The sequence below is a fragment of the Polyodon spathula genome, chromosome 3, assembly GCF_017654505.1.
Source record: "Polyodon spathula isolate WHYD16114869_AA chromosome 3, ASM1765450v1, whole genome shotgun sequence".
Lineage (NCBI taxonomy): Eukaryota > Metazoa > Chordata > Actinopteri > Acipenseriformes > Polyodontidae > Polyodon > Polyodon spathula.
Window position 1 is genome coordinate 96,493,517 of NC_054536.1, and position 16,800 is coordinate 96,510,316.

The 16,800-nt window shown below is 39.6% G+C and overlaps 2 protein-coding genes across 2 annotated transcripts; both read left to right on the plus strand.

Annotated features, from left to right (window-relative positions):
* The first annotated feature begins 311 nt into the window (after positions 1–311).
* On the plus strand, positions 312–3,266 carry LOC121313704 (prostate stem cell antigen-like). Its single transcript, XM_041246506.1, has 3 exons — positions 312–586; positions 2,114–2,227; positions 2,712–3,266. The coding sequence occupies exons 1-3, from the start codon at positions 454–456 to the stop codon at positions 2,927–2,929; spliced, it is 465 nt and encodes a 154-aa protein (XP_041102440.1). The 5' UTR covers positions 312–453; the 3' UTR covers positions 2,930–3,266.
* A 9,194-nt stretch (positions 3,267–12,460) lies between these two features.
* LOC121313705 (60S acidic ribosomal protein P1-like) lies at positions 12,461–16,543 on the plus strand. Its single transcript, XM_041246507.1, has 4 exons — positions 12,461–12,674; positions 13,515–13,589; positions 15,939–16,050; positions 16,421–16,543. The coding sequence occupies exons 1-4, from the start codon at positions 12,603–12,605 to the stop codon at positions 16,501–16,503; spliced, it is 342 nt and encodes a 113-aa protein (XP_041102441.1). The 5' UTR covers positions 12,461–12,602; the 3' UTR covers positions 16,504–16,543.
* The last annotated feature ends 257 nt before the right edge of the window (positions 16,544–16,800 follow it).

Below are 16,800 nucleotides of genomic sequence, written 5' to 3' on the forward strand. Positions count from 1 at the left end.
CAGCCAAAACGAGTCTAAAGCATGAGAAAGGGTTAGCAGTCAAACCAGTCTAAAGCATGAGAAAGGGTTAGCAGCCAAAACGAGTCTAAAGCACAAGGATAAGCAGCCAAAACGAGTCTAAAGCACAAGAAAGGGTAAGCAGCCAAAACGAGTCTAAAGCATGAGAAAGGGTTAGCAGCCAAAACGAGTCTAAAGCACAAGAAAGGATAAGCAGCCAAAACGAGTCTAAAGCACAAGAAAGGGTAAGCAGCCAAAACGAGTCTAAAGCATGATAAAGGGTTAGCAGCCAAACCAGTCTAAAGCATGATAAAGGGTTAGCAGCCAAACCAGTCTAAAGCATGATAAAGGGTTAGCAGTCAAACCAGTCTAAAGCATGAGAAAGGGAAATGGACTGTGGTGTTCCTGGTTCTTAGTGTTCATTGCCAGGTGTGGAACAGTTAATAAATCAGAACAATGAGCCCTCAACAGTATTTAAGGCAGAACAGGCAGCCAGTTTCTTATATTGAGAGTGAAAACGACTCGTACAGCTCCACCATGAAGACCGCTCTTGCTTTGCTGCTTCTTGCTTTCATTAGTAGCTGTGCTGGTAAGTTTAATTTAATAAGATCATTTCTACAGCACCACATTGTGCTTGTATACCATGCTTCACCCGCTTGCCTGTGCTCACTTTCTTTTATTTTATTGCTTTCATTAGTAGCTGTGCTGGTAAGTTTAATTTCATAAGATCATTTCTACGGCACCACATGGTGCTTGTATACTGTTTCAATCTAAAATAGAAGACACAACCTTTATTATTATGAACATGTCCTCTCTGTTTCCCTATTTTGTATCTGTGCTTTTCCTTGCTTGTCTGGGCTTCCCCTTTCTTTACCGTGCTTTAGCTGTAACATGCTGTACCTGTTTTTCTTTTTTTTAATTGACACACTATAGCTGGAATTGAACAGGTTTACATTGATACCTCAAAGATTGCATGTGGAACCTTTTGATCTTAAAATGAGTGCATTCAAGTAGAGTACTGTGTGTGTATTCCAATACAGTACAGTATGGGGTGCCTTGTGTAAAAAAAAAAAAAAAAAAAAAAAGCGTTAATATTTTAACATGTCTTTTTTTTCAGATTTAACTTAAATCTTGTATTTTTTTCCCCAGATTTATAAATGTTGTGAAAATAAATACATATTTAAATGTGTACATTCAGATATAATTTATAAATCTTAAAATATTTACCAACTGTTCAACATTTAAATGCGAAATATTTATTTAAAAAATAAATATATTTTTGATTGGCTCTTGTAATGCTGAAATTTGTATATTTCCCGATTAGTATTACAACAGCCAATCAAATCACCTGAAAACACAAGGCAGGGTGAGCTCATTTGCATACAAACTCCAGATTTAGCTGGCCAGTTAAATATTTAGCTAAAAGTTAACTCTTGTTTAGAGATTTAAGATTTAATTAACTATTTAAGTTAACAAAATCCAGATTTATTTGCGAACAGCTAAATCTTGATTCTCAAAATACATTTTTAATAACAAAATATAATATTTATATAAATATAATATTTATTTTTAAAATAAAGATTTAGCATTTAAATGTTGAAAAGTTGGTAAATATTTTAAGATTTATAAATTATATCTGAATGTACACATCTTAATGTGCGCCTAACCTTAATCCTGTAGTGAGAGCGTTTGCTGTTTAAACACCTAGGGGCTTGGTTCTCAAAGTTGCCATGAGCAAATTGGTTTCAGAATAGAAAAACACACCCAAGGAACTTATCAAACTAGAACTAAACTGGGCAGGACCAAAAGTGACACAGCTTATTGATTGCTGTGAGAAGTACTGTACTGTCAAACACAAATACCGATCCAACCCCCAATCCCACCCCCTCTGTTGCAAAGTTTCGGGAACTATACTTCTCATTGTGGGTGGAAGTTTAGCCAAGTTCTAGTGTTACATATGCATTATAATCCCTCACACAACAAGAAACGGTCAAATCGCTGTGACAACTGGGGTACACAAAAATGATGGGACAATAAAACAATATTGTCCTGTTGTGTATTTCTTTCGAATGAGAATTAAAGTTAAAAGTAATTGCTGTACTGTTTGCCTTTTCAGTGGAAGCGCTGTCGTGTTACCAGTGTATTATTGCTTTGTCCAATAGTGACTGTAACAAGAATGTGCAGACCTGCACCACTGAAGACAGGTGCATGACCAACGTCATCACAACATGTAAGTAAAGACAACAGCAAACGTGCGTTTACCCCTCTGCACAGTCACAAAACTGTTTTGAGGTCTGTTTTTTTTTTCGGGAGAATAAACTTCTAAAAGTGTTTCATGAACTTAATTTTGTTATTAAATGGCCTTAAAAAAAAGTCCTTAACAAAACATCCCTTGAAACACCCCTTTGTCTTCAGTATCTAGCCAGTTTTAATGTGCTATGCTAAAATATCAATGAACTCCTTGATTAACAAGCAAGTTGTAGGGCGGTTTCCAGATCTCAGTTCAATAGAATACTTGTGTTCTTGCTCTCTGTTCACAAAGCTTTAACACATCAGTTAAACAGCACTTTGTAAACAGATAAATGGTGGTGTTGTGCAGTATGCCAGTCCGTCTCTTCCTTGTGCCTCTGCTGTTTTTCAGCTGTATTGCAGATAAAAGGAACTCTCTTCATATAGAAGTTTAATAATTATAACCTGTTTTTATCTGTTTGCAGTTGGAATTAATTACATCTCAAAACAATGTTCCTCAAGCAGTGACTGCAACAATGCTATAGCCAACAATGTCGATATTGGGGTGCTCGGGAAAAACAACGTGACGTGCTGCAATACGAACCTGTGCAACGTGAATGGCTCCACCACAGCCAGGCTCAATGTGCTGCTTCTGGGAGCTTCAGCAGCTCTGCTTCTCCTGGTCAGCAAGATCACAGCGTAAGGGCAGCAGCACCCAGCGCTATTCTTCATTGCCCCTGGAAGAGGATCTGCGGTTTTTCCCTTGCCTGTTGAAGTGTGATATTCTGATATTATAACCCCCTTTCACTATGAAAGTGCCATGGTTTGTGTGGGTGTGTTTCTCTATTGATTTCTGCATTGTTACCATGTATCTCTCTGCTCTGGCTTTGTAATGATATGTGTTACAGCATGTGAAGGAGGCACCTGGTAATGCACATGGTAAACCAATCAATAATGTAAAGAACTGGAAACAATAAAGGGTCATTTTTCTCTAATGCATGTTTAATTACTTTTATTTAAAAATAAATCTTCATGACCGACTGTGGGTATTTTCTTGTAGAAAATGGCATTCGAATTTTATTATTTACATTTTGAAATCCAAGGATTTGTTTCTTTTCTTTATGTATCCCCTTGTATTAAAAAGTCACAGGACCGCAGTCAGATAACATAGCTTTCTGTGTATAGGAATCCAGACAAACTGAATAAATAAAACAATATAAAAAAAACAAACATCTATGAAACTGACAGTGCTTGTCTTTTAAAAAACAAACTATCATAATACATACACACTATATACATAATATATACAGTCGCAGACAAAAGTATTACCTATATATTATCACAAGAAAACACATTTAAATACAAGCATGTAGTGAACATTAGCCACTAATTAATGACAAAGACCAAAACTCATCATTTCTATTAGTTTAACAATCTTTGAAAGCCCTTTAAAATATTTGTACATGAATGCTGCAAAATGTAGTGTATATATATATATATATATATATATATATATATATATATATATATATATATAGATAGATAGATAGATAGATAGATAGATAGATAGATAGATAGATAGATAGATATAGATATAGCTATAGATAATATGATGTGTTCCAAAACACAGAAAAATATGATAACACAATTCAACATGAAACATATTTCCATATGAAAAGCAATGACTTGCTTTAACTTAGTGGTGCTTTGCTTCACAGTATCCCTGCAGAAAAACAAGGTCTTGATATATTGTTTCACTATTTTAACATCAGACACCTCAACACTGAAATATTTTTATTCCTCACTGCACACAGACTTTCTACCCAATCCGGAAGTAACTGAATCTTCTCTGGGTATAAATGCAGACTCACGACATCTATCAATCAATCAATCTTTACTTTATGTAACGCATTTCATAGTCGACCACCATCACAAAGTGCTTTACAAGAAGCAGTAAATACAAGAAAATACATAATACTTCAAATACAGAGAAATGCATAATACATGAAATAGTACACTACATACAGTGGAAAGTGCATAATACATGAAATAGTACACTACATACAGTGGAAAGTGCATAATACATGAAATAGTACACTACATACAGTGGAAAGTGCATAATACATGAAATAGTACACTACATACAGTGGAAAGTGCATAATACATGAAATAGTACATTATTAAAGAGGAAAGTGCATAATACATGATAGTAACATAATACGTGAAATAGTAGCAGCAACACAGCAGCTAATAGCAGATATCATGCTTAAAGAGCATGGAAAGCAAAAGAGAACAGGTGTGTTTGGAGAATTGATTTAACGCGAGCGACGGTGGGAGCATCACTCACCAAAGCTGGGAGAGAGTTCCAGAGAGTCGGAGCCATGAAGCTAAATGAGTGTTGTTCAAGTGTGGTGTGCTTTTGCTTGGGGATAACAAGTAAGTCAGAGTCGGAGGACCTCAGCTTGCGAGCAGGGACACAGCGGGTCAGCAGTTTGCGGAGGTTCTCGGGACCTGTGTGATGAAGGACACTGCAGGTAAGCAGGAGAGATTTGAACATAATCCTGAACTTTACAGGTAGCCAGTGCAGCTGAGCAAGACGGGGGGGTGATGTGCTCACGTTTTTTACAGCATTAACCTGACTGTCTACCTGCATTTGTAACCCTGTGGTCCTGATTCCCATTTCCTTTATTCAGGCCACGGACAACAGCGCCCTATGCAGGCCAAAATAAATCAGTGCACCTGAGTGGCACTTCAAATACAGTTCTGTCTCCTGTGTGTCAGTGAATTGCCCACAACCCTTCCACACAGGGATTAAGAGAATTTCTCTAAGCTGCAAAACCCCACAACTGAAGCACATTGTGTCGCTAAAGGAGAGGTTCACGACCTTGTGTGACCAGTTGTCCTGGGTGTCCTGATACCAGGAACCAGTGTTTAAAGGATCTCAGTGCAACACAATTCCAACCCACAATGCACCAGCACACACTCACTCACACACACTCACTCACACACACTCACACACACACTCACTCACACACACTCACACACACTCACTCACACACACTCACTCACTCACACACACTCACTCACTCACACACACTCACTCACACACACTCACACACACTCACACACACACACTCACACACACACTCACTCACTCACACACACTCACTCACTCACACACACTCACTCACACACACTCACACACACTCACACACACTCACTCACACACACTCACTCACACACAGTAGAATCAATAGTTATTTGGTAACACTTTTTATTACACCTTATACACAAACACCATAAAAATGTTTAAACTAATCGCTTGACTGATAAAAACAGCAGCTTGATATAAGTGGAGCTGTTTGACCTGCTATACCACAATCACCGGGACAGGAAGCCTGTGTACTGTCTGATCCCGTCCAGCTGTCATGCTCAGTGTGGGGATAAACTTACTAAATCTAAAACAATAAAATATTTAATAACGATCATAATAATTAAATCACAATCCGAAAAATAGTCCCTAAAACCCCACAGGGCTGTCTAGACGGAGCGCCGTGACTGCCCCACTGCCACCACGGTAAGTGTGCAATTAACTTTATGATGATAAAACTCGAGAAAGCTCAGGTGCAAACTATTAGCACCTGAACCACACTGTACTAATGGTAGTGATACTGAGGCAAAACATGTAGCAACGCTGATGCAAAGCTTGAAATAATAATAATATTAGCACAATCACCATAAGCATGTTGCAGATACGGGGTACCAACAAGGATACAATTCTAGCCATGCAATTAGTAACAGACCAACAATTAAATTTTACAGAGGCAATTATTATTAACAGAGGCAAAAGCCATTAGCAGAGACAATAACTACAGCAGAGGCAATAGCCATAGCAGAGGCAATAACCATAGCAGAGGCAATAACTACAGCAGAGGCAATAACCACAGCAGAGGCAATAACCATAGCAGAGGCAATAACCATAGCAGAGACAATAACCATAGCAGAGGCAATAACCATAGCAGAGGCAATAACCATAGCAGAGGCAATAACTATAGCAGAGGCAATAACCATAGCAGAGGCAATAACCATAGCAGAGGCAATAACTATAGCAGAGGCAATAACCATAGCAGAGGCAATAACCATAGCAGAGGCAATAACCATAGCAGAGGCAATAACCATAGCAGAGGCAATAACCATAGCAGAGGCAATAACCATAGCAGAGGCAATAACCATAGCAGAGGCAATAACCATAGCAGAGGCAATAACCATAGCAGAGGCAATAACCATAGCAGAGGCAATAACCATAGCAGAGGCAATAACCATAGCAGAGGCAATAACCATAGCAGAGGCAATAACCATAGCAGAGGCAATAACCATAGCAGAGGCAATAACCATAGCAGAGGCAATAACCATAGCAGAGGCAATAACCATAGCAGAGGCAATAACCATAGCAGAGGCAATAACCATAGCAGAGGCAATAACCATAGCAGAGGCAATAACCATAGCAGAGGCAATAACCATAGCAGAGGCAATAACCATAGCAGAGGCAATAACCATAGCAGAGGCAATAACCATAGCAGAGGCAATAACCATAGCAGAGGCAATAACCATAGCAGAGGCAATAACCATAGCAGAGGCAATAACCATAGCAGAGGCAATAACCATAGCAGAGGCAATAACCATAGCAGAGGCAATAACCATAGCAGAGGCAATAACCATAGCAGAGGCAATAACCATAGCAGAGGCAATAACCATAGCAGAGGCAATAACTATAGCAGAGGCAATAACCATAGCAGAGACAATAACCATAGCAGAGGCAATAACCATAGCAGAGGCAATAACCATAGCAGAGGCAATAACCATAGCAGAGGCAATAACCATAGCAGAGGCAATAACCATAGCAGAGGCAATAACCATAGCAGAGGCAATAACCATAGCAGAGGCAATAACCATAGCAGAGGCAATAACCATAGCAGAGGCAATAACCATAGCAGAGGCAATAACCATAGCAGAGGCAATAACCATAGCAGAGGCAATAACCATAGCAGAGGCAATAACTATAGCAGAGGCAATAACCATAGCAGAGACAATAACCATAGCAGAGGCAATAACCATAGCAGAGGCAATAACCATAGCAGAGGCAATAACCATAGCAGAGGCAATAACCATAGCAGAGGCAATAACCATAGCAGAGGCAATAACCATAGCAGAGGCAATAACCATAGCAGAGGCAATAACTATAGCAGAGGCAATAACCATAGCAGAGGCAATAACCATAGCAGAGGCAATAACTACAGCAGAGGCAATAACCATAGCAGAGGCAATAACCATAGCAGAGGCAATAACCATAGCAGAGGCAATAACCATAGCAGAGGCAATAACCATAGCAGAGGCAATAACTATAGCAGAGGCAATAACCATAGCAGAGGCAATAACCATAGCAGAGGCAATAACTATAGCAGAGGCAATAACCATAGCAGAGGCAATAACCATAGCAGAGGCAATAACCATAGCAGAGGCAATAACCATAGCAGAGGCAATAACCATAGCAGAGGCAATAACTATAGCAGAGGCAATAACCATAGCAGAGGCAATAACCATAGCAGAGGCAATAACCATAGCAGAGGCAATAACCATAGCAGAGGCAATAACCATAGCAGAGGCAATAACCATAGCAGAGGCAATAACTATAGCAGAGGCAATAACCATAGCAGAGGCAATAACCATAGCAGAGGCAATAACTATAGCAGAGGCAATAACCATAGCAGAGGCAATAACCATAGCAGAGGCAATAACTATAGCAGAGGCAATAACCATAGCAGAGGCAATAACCATAGCAGAGGCAATAACCATAGCAGAGGCAATAACCATAGCAGAGGCAATAACCATAGCAGAGGCAATAACCATAGCAGAGGCAATAACCATAGCAGAGGCAATAACTATAGCAGAGGCAATAACCATAGCAGAGGCAATAACCATAGCAGAGGCAATAACTATAGCAGAGGCAATAACCATAGCAGAGGCAATAACCATAGCAGAGGCAATAACCATAGCAGAGGCAATAACCATAGCAGAGGCAATAACCATAGCAGAGGCAATAACCATAGCAGAGGCAATAACCATAGCAGAGGCAATAACCATAGCAGAGGCAATAACCATAGCAGAGGCAATAACCATAGCAGAGGCAATAACCATAGCAGAGGCAATAACCATAGCAGAGGCAATAACCATAGCAGAGGCAATAACCATAGCAGAGGCAATAACCATAGCAGAGGCAATAACCATAGCAGAGGCAATAACCATAGCAGAGGCAATAACCATAGCAGAGGCAATAACCATAGCAGAGGCAATAAACTATAGCAGAGGCAATAACCATAGCAGAGGCAATAACCATAGCAGAGGCAATAACCATAGCAGAGGCAATAACCATAGCAGAGGCAATAACCATAGCAGAGGCAATAACCATAGCAGAGGCAATAACCATAGCAGAGGCAATAACCATAGCAGAGGCAATAACCATAGCAGAGGCAATAACCATAGCAGAGGCAATAACCATAGCAGAGGCAATAACCATAGCAGAGGCAATAACCATAGCAGAGGCAATAACCATAGCAGAGGCAATAACCATAGCAGAGGCAATAACCATAGCAGAGGCAATAACCATAGCAGAGGCAATAACCATAGCAGAGGCAATAACCACAGCAGAGGCAATAACCATAGCAGAGGCAATAACCATAGCAGAGGCAAAAAACCATAGCAGAGGCAATAACCATAGCAGAGGCAATAACCATAGCAGAGGCAATAACCATAGCAGAGGCAATAACCATAGCAGAGGCAATAACCATAGCAGAGGCAATAACCATAGCAGAGGCAATAACCATAGCAGAGGCAATAACCATAGCAGAGGCAATAACCATAGCAGAGGCAATAACCATAGCAGAGGCAATAACCATAGCAGAGGCAATAACCATAGCAGAGGCAATAACCATAGCAGAGGCAATAACCATAGCAGAGGCAATAACCATAGCAGAGGCAATAACCATAGCAGAGGCAATAACCATAGCAGAGGCAATAACCATAGCAGAGGCAATAACCATAGCAGAGGCAATAACCATAGCAGAGGCAATAACCATAGCAGAGGCAATAACCATAGCAGAGGCAATAACCATAGCAGAGGCAATAACTATAGCAGAGGCAATAACCATAGCAGAGGCAATAACCATAGCAGAGGCAATAACTACAGCAGAGGCAATAACCATAGCAGAGGCAATAACTATAGCAGAGGCAATAACCATAGCAGAGGCAAATAACCATAGCAGAGGCAATAACTATAGCAGAGGCAATAACCACAGCAGAGGCAATAACCATAGCAGAGGCAATAACCATAGCAGAGGCAATAACCATAGCAGAGGCAATAACTATAGCAGAGGCAATAACTATAGCAGAGGCAATAACCACAGCAGAGGCAATAACTATAGCAGAGGCAATAACCATAGCAGAGGCAATAACTACAGCAGAGTTAGTCTTTGTAATCTGAATGGCTATTGCCAATCTCCTTGACCCGATCTTAAGGGTGATTTTTTCGTATCGTTTTCTGCCTATTTAAGCAGCTCGTTCAGTCGTAACAACGCACTGGATACTGATCTAAACTGCAGCTACGTTTCAGCATGAATGTGACAATGCGCCTCGTTCACCCGTGACCTCTGCAGTTTCATTGAACACGTATGTTCAGGTAAATTTGAAACCACATTGCCTGTGTTGATGATGATATATAGATTGTTAAGTGTATTGATTTGGTTATCAAACAAACAAACAAAAAAGCCTTGCATGTTTTTTTGCTGCGCCCCAAGTGTTAAACTAAAACCTCTCATTGAAGCGTTGAAATTCCGCGTTATTCCGTAGCAAACGGATTCTTGGTATGTATTATGCTCGTGTTCAGTTCAGAAAAATTACTATTGTAGGCTGATGATTAAAAATATATCATCATAAATCCAGTTTATGAAAGCAAAAGAGAGAAAGGAGAGAGAAAAGCGAATCGAAGCTGAGAAGCAAGAACCCTATATTAGAGTATTATGTAAGTGATGTGAATAAAGAGAACAAGGCGCTTTCACAAAGAGAAAGGTAGTCGACCTACAGAATGCAATCTACAAAATTAAACTGCAAACTGTTTTTTGGGAAAATATGCATCGCCATTACATTACGATCTTTTGCACACTGCCTGTGACTATTGCTGAGGGAGAAAGCTTTCAAAGTAAACTTTCAATCATCAAGGATGTTTTCAAACATACAGAGAGGAGTAGTTTATTATTATTATTATTATTATTATTATATTATTATTATTATTATTATTATTATTATTATTATTATTCCGACAAGACATTTTTTGTGGTATGTTAACAAAATGCCCAAAATATTGACATCGAGGTTTGTGCATTCTGTTTTTAGAATATGAGGTGTTGGCTGAAGCAAGCAGTTAAGCCACTATCTATAACTCTGCTTCTATCTGCATAAGAATAACGTGAACTGTTTTTGCTTCTTTGACATGGGCTTTTAATCGTAGGGGAATAAGTACATATAAAAACACATGAGTGTGTATATGTAAATAGTTTAGAAAGTAATTATTCAAATAGGTTTACTGTATGTGGATCAAGATGAATATATGTATGTGTTCATGGGTGACAGTGAGGTTTTGTTAAAATACATAAAATGAGAAGGCCGTTTACATAATAAAATGAGAAGGCAGTTTACACGATAAAATTAGAAGGCTGTTTACAGGGTAAATCTGTCAATGTGCGCTAGCTGAATTGAGAGGGGGGCCCTAGTCATGGAACTTGTCCAGTGCCCCAAAATTCCTGACTGCGGCCCCGAGTATAATAAAAGCGATAGGTATTTACGCTGTGTGGGTCCCAACATATCGAATATAATATCGAAAACTAGATATATATATATATATATAATATATATATATATATATATATATATATATATATATATTTATATATATATATATCTCTATATGATATATTTACCTATCTATCTATTAGACTATTTTCCTAGAGAAAATAAATAACACAATGTCACCATAACAATCCAACTTATTTGATTCTGAAGTAAAATGAACAACAACCTGTCTTGTTAAATGTCGTCTACTCTCTCGCCTCACCTCTGATGTTGTTCCCCATTGTAATAAATATCAACTACACTACTGGAACTTAGAAAACTAGAAATCACGCCTAAAGATCAGGTCAGTGGTAGGCCTGTGTTTGTTTATTATTGATTGATGACACTCTGGTGAGTTTGTGGAACTTGCTGCTAATTTGAAAGTATACCAATTAGTGCTTCCTGTAAAAACTAACTGTTATTCAATAGTATTGTTTGCGTATCTTACAATGTGACGAGGGGGGCACTCACTTTTAGCCTTTTATTTTAATTGGGGAGTAACGCTGATACGAATCAATCAACAATTCCCTTTCTTTAAACAAATAAAACCATTGAGATCTAATTCTTGTTTGCTATGTTTGTAGCCCAGAGTATTAATGGGATATAGGTCACATGACAGATGTTGATGCGTGTTAGTGTTACAATGCTTAGCAACAGTGATGTGAACACTAAGGGTTGTGTATCATATAGCTTAGTGTTTTGCTTAAAAATATATTACAATTTTAAAACTATTTAAAATATATCCAAACGTAATACCCGCACAAATGCCCAAAACTAGCCCAAAAAATAGCACCCGCCCAGAGCCATTTTTCACGTACAAAACAAAAAAACAAGCCCAATTGGGCGTGAGCCCGCCCAATCTGGCAACAGTGCAAGTCTCACGAGAAAAAAAAAAAAAAGTTTACAAACCCAAACCAAGCCCAACCCATTACAGGTGATTATACAAATTCCATATTTTTTCTAATGACGTGACTATACATTGATACCAGTCAATCACCAAAACCACTCCTGTAACCATTTTTAACTGCAGAAGTCACCTATTATAAATAAAAAAATTAAAGCGCCTCTCAATACAAACAAGCCCAACCCTGCTTATTATAAGCGGACTCGGCAACCGTCTCGCTGCTTGAGAACTCCACGCCCAATCAGAGCCCCCCTAGCCTGTCTTGTCTCCGATCAGAGGCGGTCCCTCAGTTGAAACCACGCCCTCGCCCCTTCATTGGCGCGTCTCTTCAGGAACACGGCCGGGAGCGTGAATGACTTTTTCAATTCGTATAAAAGGGATAACCCCGCCTATCCGCTTCCTCTTTCCTCGAAGCGTGGTGCGTGTGTCTAAGTGTTTGGTCCTTCATCTGAAGCTAAGGCCTTTGAATCCGGCGACTAGCACTCTCGATTTTAGGCATCCAGCTACTAAATATACAAAACCTCTTCGAAATATGGCCTCTGTGTCTGAACTCGCCTGTATTTACTCCGCTCTCATCCTCCACGACGACGAAGTCACCGTCACAGTAAGTCTCTTCTGAGAGAAAGATAAGGGATGACAGCTAACATGGCGATCCGGGAAACTGCTTCAGCCTAGTACCGTGCGTGTATAAACACAGCCGCCCCACGACATGTATTGAAGCGTGCTTGAGGAAATGTTTTTAATATCTGTGCTGTACTTGAGCTAGGGTCTGATATACAGCCCGTGTGCATCTCCGAGGCTAAAAAAAAAAGTACTCAGTCAATCTAGAAATCCATTTAACTGTTATACCTGTGTATTATTATTATTATTATTATTATTATTATTATTATTATTATTATTATTATTGGAAGGAACGAGGCACCGCTATCAAATAGAGATTTTTACAGACCTCGTATTTCCTGGGCCAGGAATTGTAGTCGACAGTGTTTCCTAAGGAGTGAACGAACACCGATGCACAAACATGGACGAGACATTACAAAACCAATGAAACGGTTACCTACAGCAGGAACTTCAGACTGCCTAGTGTGGAGATGCACAGTAAAGTGCTGTCAACACTAGACACGTGTGATTGCCGCCGGCTCTTTGACAGTTACCTGCCCTCACCAGTACCTGCAGCAACATGCCCTGTTGCGTTTTAATATAAACACCGTGTTAAACTATGGCGAACTTGAATGCACGTTTTGTCTGTTTGGATTATGTGTGTGTGTGTAATGTAGAAATATAATTAACATTTTATTCGTTTTTTATTATTTTGCGTTATGAGCTGGATGTAGTGTTACAGAATGCAGTAAGTGATTAGCGCTTGCTCTCAAGTACCATTCCATTGTGTCGAGTATGGGAGCCTGTATTGTATAAAGTGTTGAATGTTTCTCTTTCCCTGCAGGAGGACAAGATCAATGCCCTCATCAAGGCTGCTGGAGTGTCGGTTGAGCCCTTCTGGCCCGGGCTGTTTGCGAAGGTAAGCTCCTAGGCTCGCATACTGCAATAAATCAATGCATGTGGATAGGGTTTTATTTCTGTTTGTTTAACCAGCATGTTTGGAAGCTTCAGCTTGCTCTTGAAGCATGATTAACTGAAGTACAATCATTTTTTTGCTATGTCTATATAAATAAGTGTGTATCCTATGAACAGTTTTTATTTTCAGTGCCATATCCTTTGTTAGAATATATTTGAGGTTTAAATCCAGTGTATTACATAATACTCAAAGTAATTTCAATAAATTATCAATCAAAGGAACAGTGAATAGATTCATTGACAAGCTGTGGTACTGTCCAGCAGTGGTTAATGTGGGTCACCTCTCCAGTAATGTTGTTGAAGCGACACCCTGGGATCCTTCAGGAAGCTGCTTGATAAGATTCTGGGATCAGTAAGCTACTAACAACCAAACGAGCACGATGGGCTGAATGGCCTCCCCTCATTTGTAATGCACAGTTCACTCCTAGTCTCCACCTCTCTTTGGGTAAAAGCAGCAGTGGTTAATGCACAGTTCATCCCTAGTCTCCACCTCTCTTTGGGTAAAAGCAGCAGTGGTTAATGCACAGTTCATCCCCTAGTCTCCACCTCTCTTTGGGTAAAAGCAGCAGTGGTTAATGCACAGTTCACTCCTGGTCTCCACCTCTCTTTGGGTAAAAGCAGCAGTGGTTAATGCACAGTTCACCCCTAGTCTCCACCTCTCTTTGGATAAAAGAATCTGCTAAAGCAGCCGTTCTCAAACTTTTTGGGCTGCACCCCCTTCATCTTGTCTGTGGTACTTGATGTCTGATCCATTGTAATATGAGCAAAATGATCTTAACACTGCAAATTGCAGTTTAGCTATTGTGACCAACGCTTCCTATCGTGCACACCATGCAGTGAGCTGATAAACAAGATGCATTACCAGGTAGCAGCCAACTTCATCCAAGAACATGCAGGCTTAATAAAAGGCACCAGTCAGATGCACAGCACCATCTACAAACTAGTGTCTGGAGGTGGCGGCAGAAACATTTGTTAATATATACTGGAAAATATGGCTGGTATTAAATTTGGTGGATTTGCTACGGTTTTTCAATTGGCATTTTTCACGTTTTAATTTTTTTTTTGCACGTTCACAAAAAGATGTTGCACAGTTTTGCATTTATACTTTGAATACCAAAACCATTCAAATGTTTACTTAATGAAATGTCTGCTAAAACAGTATCTCGTGTACAGTAACTCGTTATAGTATGTCACTGCAGCAACTTGGAGAACAACAAAGAAGGCTTCTAATCAGCTACAGTATATATTGTTCTTGTATGGTCCTTAATTTTAAGGTACCAGTAAACTTTTACTATAAGCATTTGCTGTCTCTGTTTTAGAACATGGCTATGATTCACAACATAACACAGTGAAGTGATTACAGTTTCATAATTAAACTCAGACTTTCGAGAAGTGAGACTTCATCCTGCCTTACCTTTAATACAAGCGACTTATCAAAAACACAGGAGTGTGACTTCATCCAGCATGCAAGGTGGTGTTCACATGCCTTTAAAACACTGGATGGAATACATAATGTAAAACTTTATTTTCTCTGTGCTGTGCTTTTAGGTTATACAAGAAAGTTGCCTAATTAAGTCCCCATGAAAAGTGGTTGTCTAATGAAACTGGAATGGCCCCCTCACAATGGAGGACTAATGTTTAGATGCTTACAACTTCTTCCATCTTAACAGTTTTCAATAAAAATCTGTATAGTTTATGGTTGGCTTTAGCAGAAGGGAATTTAAGCTCCACAGTTGCACACTGAATTTTTATAGTGTGTGTTTAGTGTAAGCTCCACTGTTCCACACTCTTAATTTTGGTTTGAGTAGTTGTTTCGTGTGATACTGCAGCACAATTGGCATTTGAGCAGAAGTGGGAAAACAAGCTATATATATATATAGATTGGAATGCTTGTTTTTGTTTGTCCTGAAGTCAAATCACTTTAATAACTGTGGGGTTATCTCTTATCTGATTGTAGGGTTAAGTGTGAGCCTTCTGAATATTTAACATCCTTAACACATGGTACTGTAAATAGTCGCATTGGATGAATAGAACAGCGACTGCCTTTTAATGTTGATGCAGACACTGTTGACAGATTAATACTAGTCAATACTAATACTAGTCAAATGTGTCTGCTCTAAGGTTATTCAGTCATTTTTCTACTCGTCTGATGGGACCAACTATTTCCAGTTACATGTGTTAGGGATGTTAAATATTCAGGATGCTCAAAGTGTCGACTCTGACAAACAGACACTGCCTTGCTGTAATGAGTAGTAAGTAGTGGTCTGAGTCTCCGCTGTGTCTCGTGTCTTAGGCCCTGGCCAGCGTGGACATCGGCAGCCTGATCTGCAATGTTGGTGCTGGAGGAGGAGCCGCCCCTGCTGGTGCTGCCCCTGCTGGAGCAGCTCCGGCTACCAGTGCCCCAGGTCAGTAACGCATCATTCACTGGCTTCAGAAATTCCTAGAGAATGAGACCTTGTTGTGGCCCAGTCTCTTAAAGACATTGCTGGGGCAGTTGGGATAATTCCAGCTACAAACTGCTATTTGACTTGACTTGGACACGGGAGGATTTCAAAGTACGCAAACCATTTTCACTCCCATTTAAGGTCTACCGAGAAGTTTCATAAACCACTTCTAGGTAAGAGTATAAAAAAACAAAAGGAAGGATTTGTCTGTTTCTTTGATTCATGTAGACTAGCAGAGTGAATTGGGGTTTTTAACAGCTGTCCCATCTGGTCCTGAAATATTTTGTGAAACTGGCATGCAGTATGATTTACCATATCTGTCTTGTTACAGCTGAGAAAGAGGAGAAGAAGGAAGAGAAGAAGGAAGAATCAGAGGAGTCTGATGATGACATGGGCTTTGGTCTGTTTGACTAAACCTTGTTTGTAACTTGACGATTAAAAACTGAAACTGCAATCGTGCTCCCTGGCTTTTCTCTAGCTGTTGCTTCTTGTATAACGGTAATTCCTTTGGTCTAGTCGAAGTCCAAAATACATTTACGTATCTGTATGTAATGCCTGTCTCAACAACTAAGGCATTTAGCGCAAGGACTTGTCTTGCAAGTCACATCTATACAAAGCTGGGGCGATGCCCCCTTTTGTACCATTGATGTCCTTAAAGTCACCAAATAACTACTTGGTTATTGAAAATTATTTCATCAATAGTCTTGCCTA

Excerpts from the sequence above, each read along its gene's own strand:
- LOC121313704 (XM_041246506.1), top strand. The coding sequence starts at position 454 with ATGAGCCCTCAACAGTATTTAAGGCAGAACAGGCAGCCAGTTTCTTAT. Across the intron at positions 587-2,113 it reads TTTCATTAGTAGCTGTGCTG|TGGAAGCGCTGTCGTGTTAC; the intron begins GTAAGTTTAATT and ends TTGCCTTTTCAG. Across the intron at positions 2,228-2,711 it reads GACCAACGTCATCACAACAT|TTGGAATTAATTACATCTCA; the intron begins GTAAGTAAAGAC and ends ATCTGTTTGCAG.
- LOC121313705 (XM_041246507.1), top strand. The coding sequence starts at position 12,603 with ATGGCCTCTGTGTCTGAACTCGCCTGTATTTACTCCGCTCTCATCCTC. Across the intron at positions 12,675-13,514 it reads ACGACGAAGTCACCGTCACA|GAGGACAAGATCAATGCCCT; the intron begins GTAAGTCTCTTC and ends CTTTCCCTGCAG. Across the intron at positions 16,051-16,420 it reads TCCGGCTACCAGTGCCCCAG|CTGAGAAAGAGGAGAAGAAG; the intron begins GTCAGTAACGCA and ends GTCTTGTTACAG.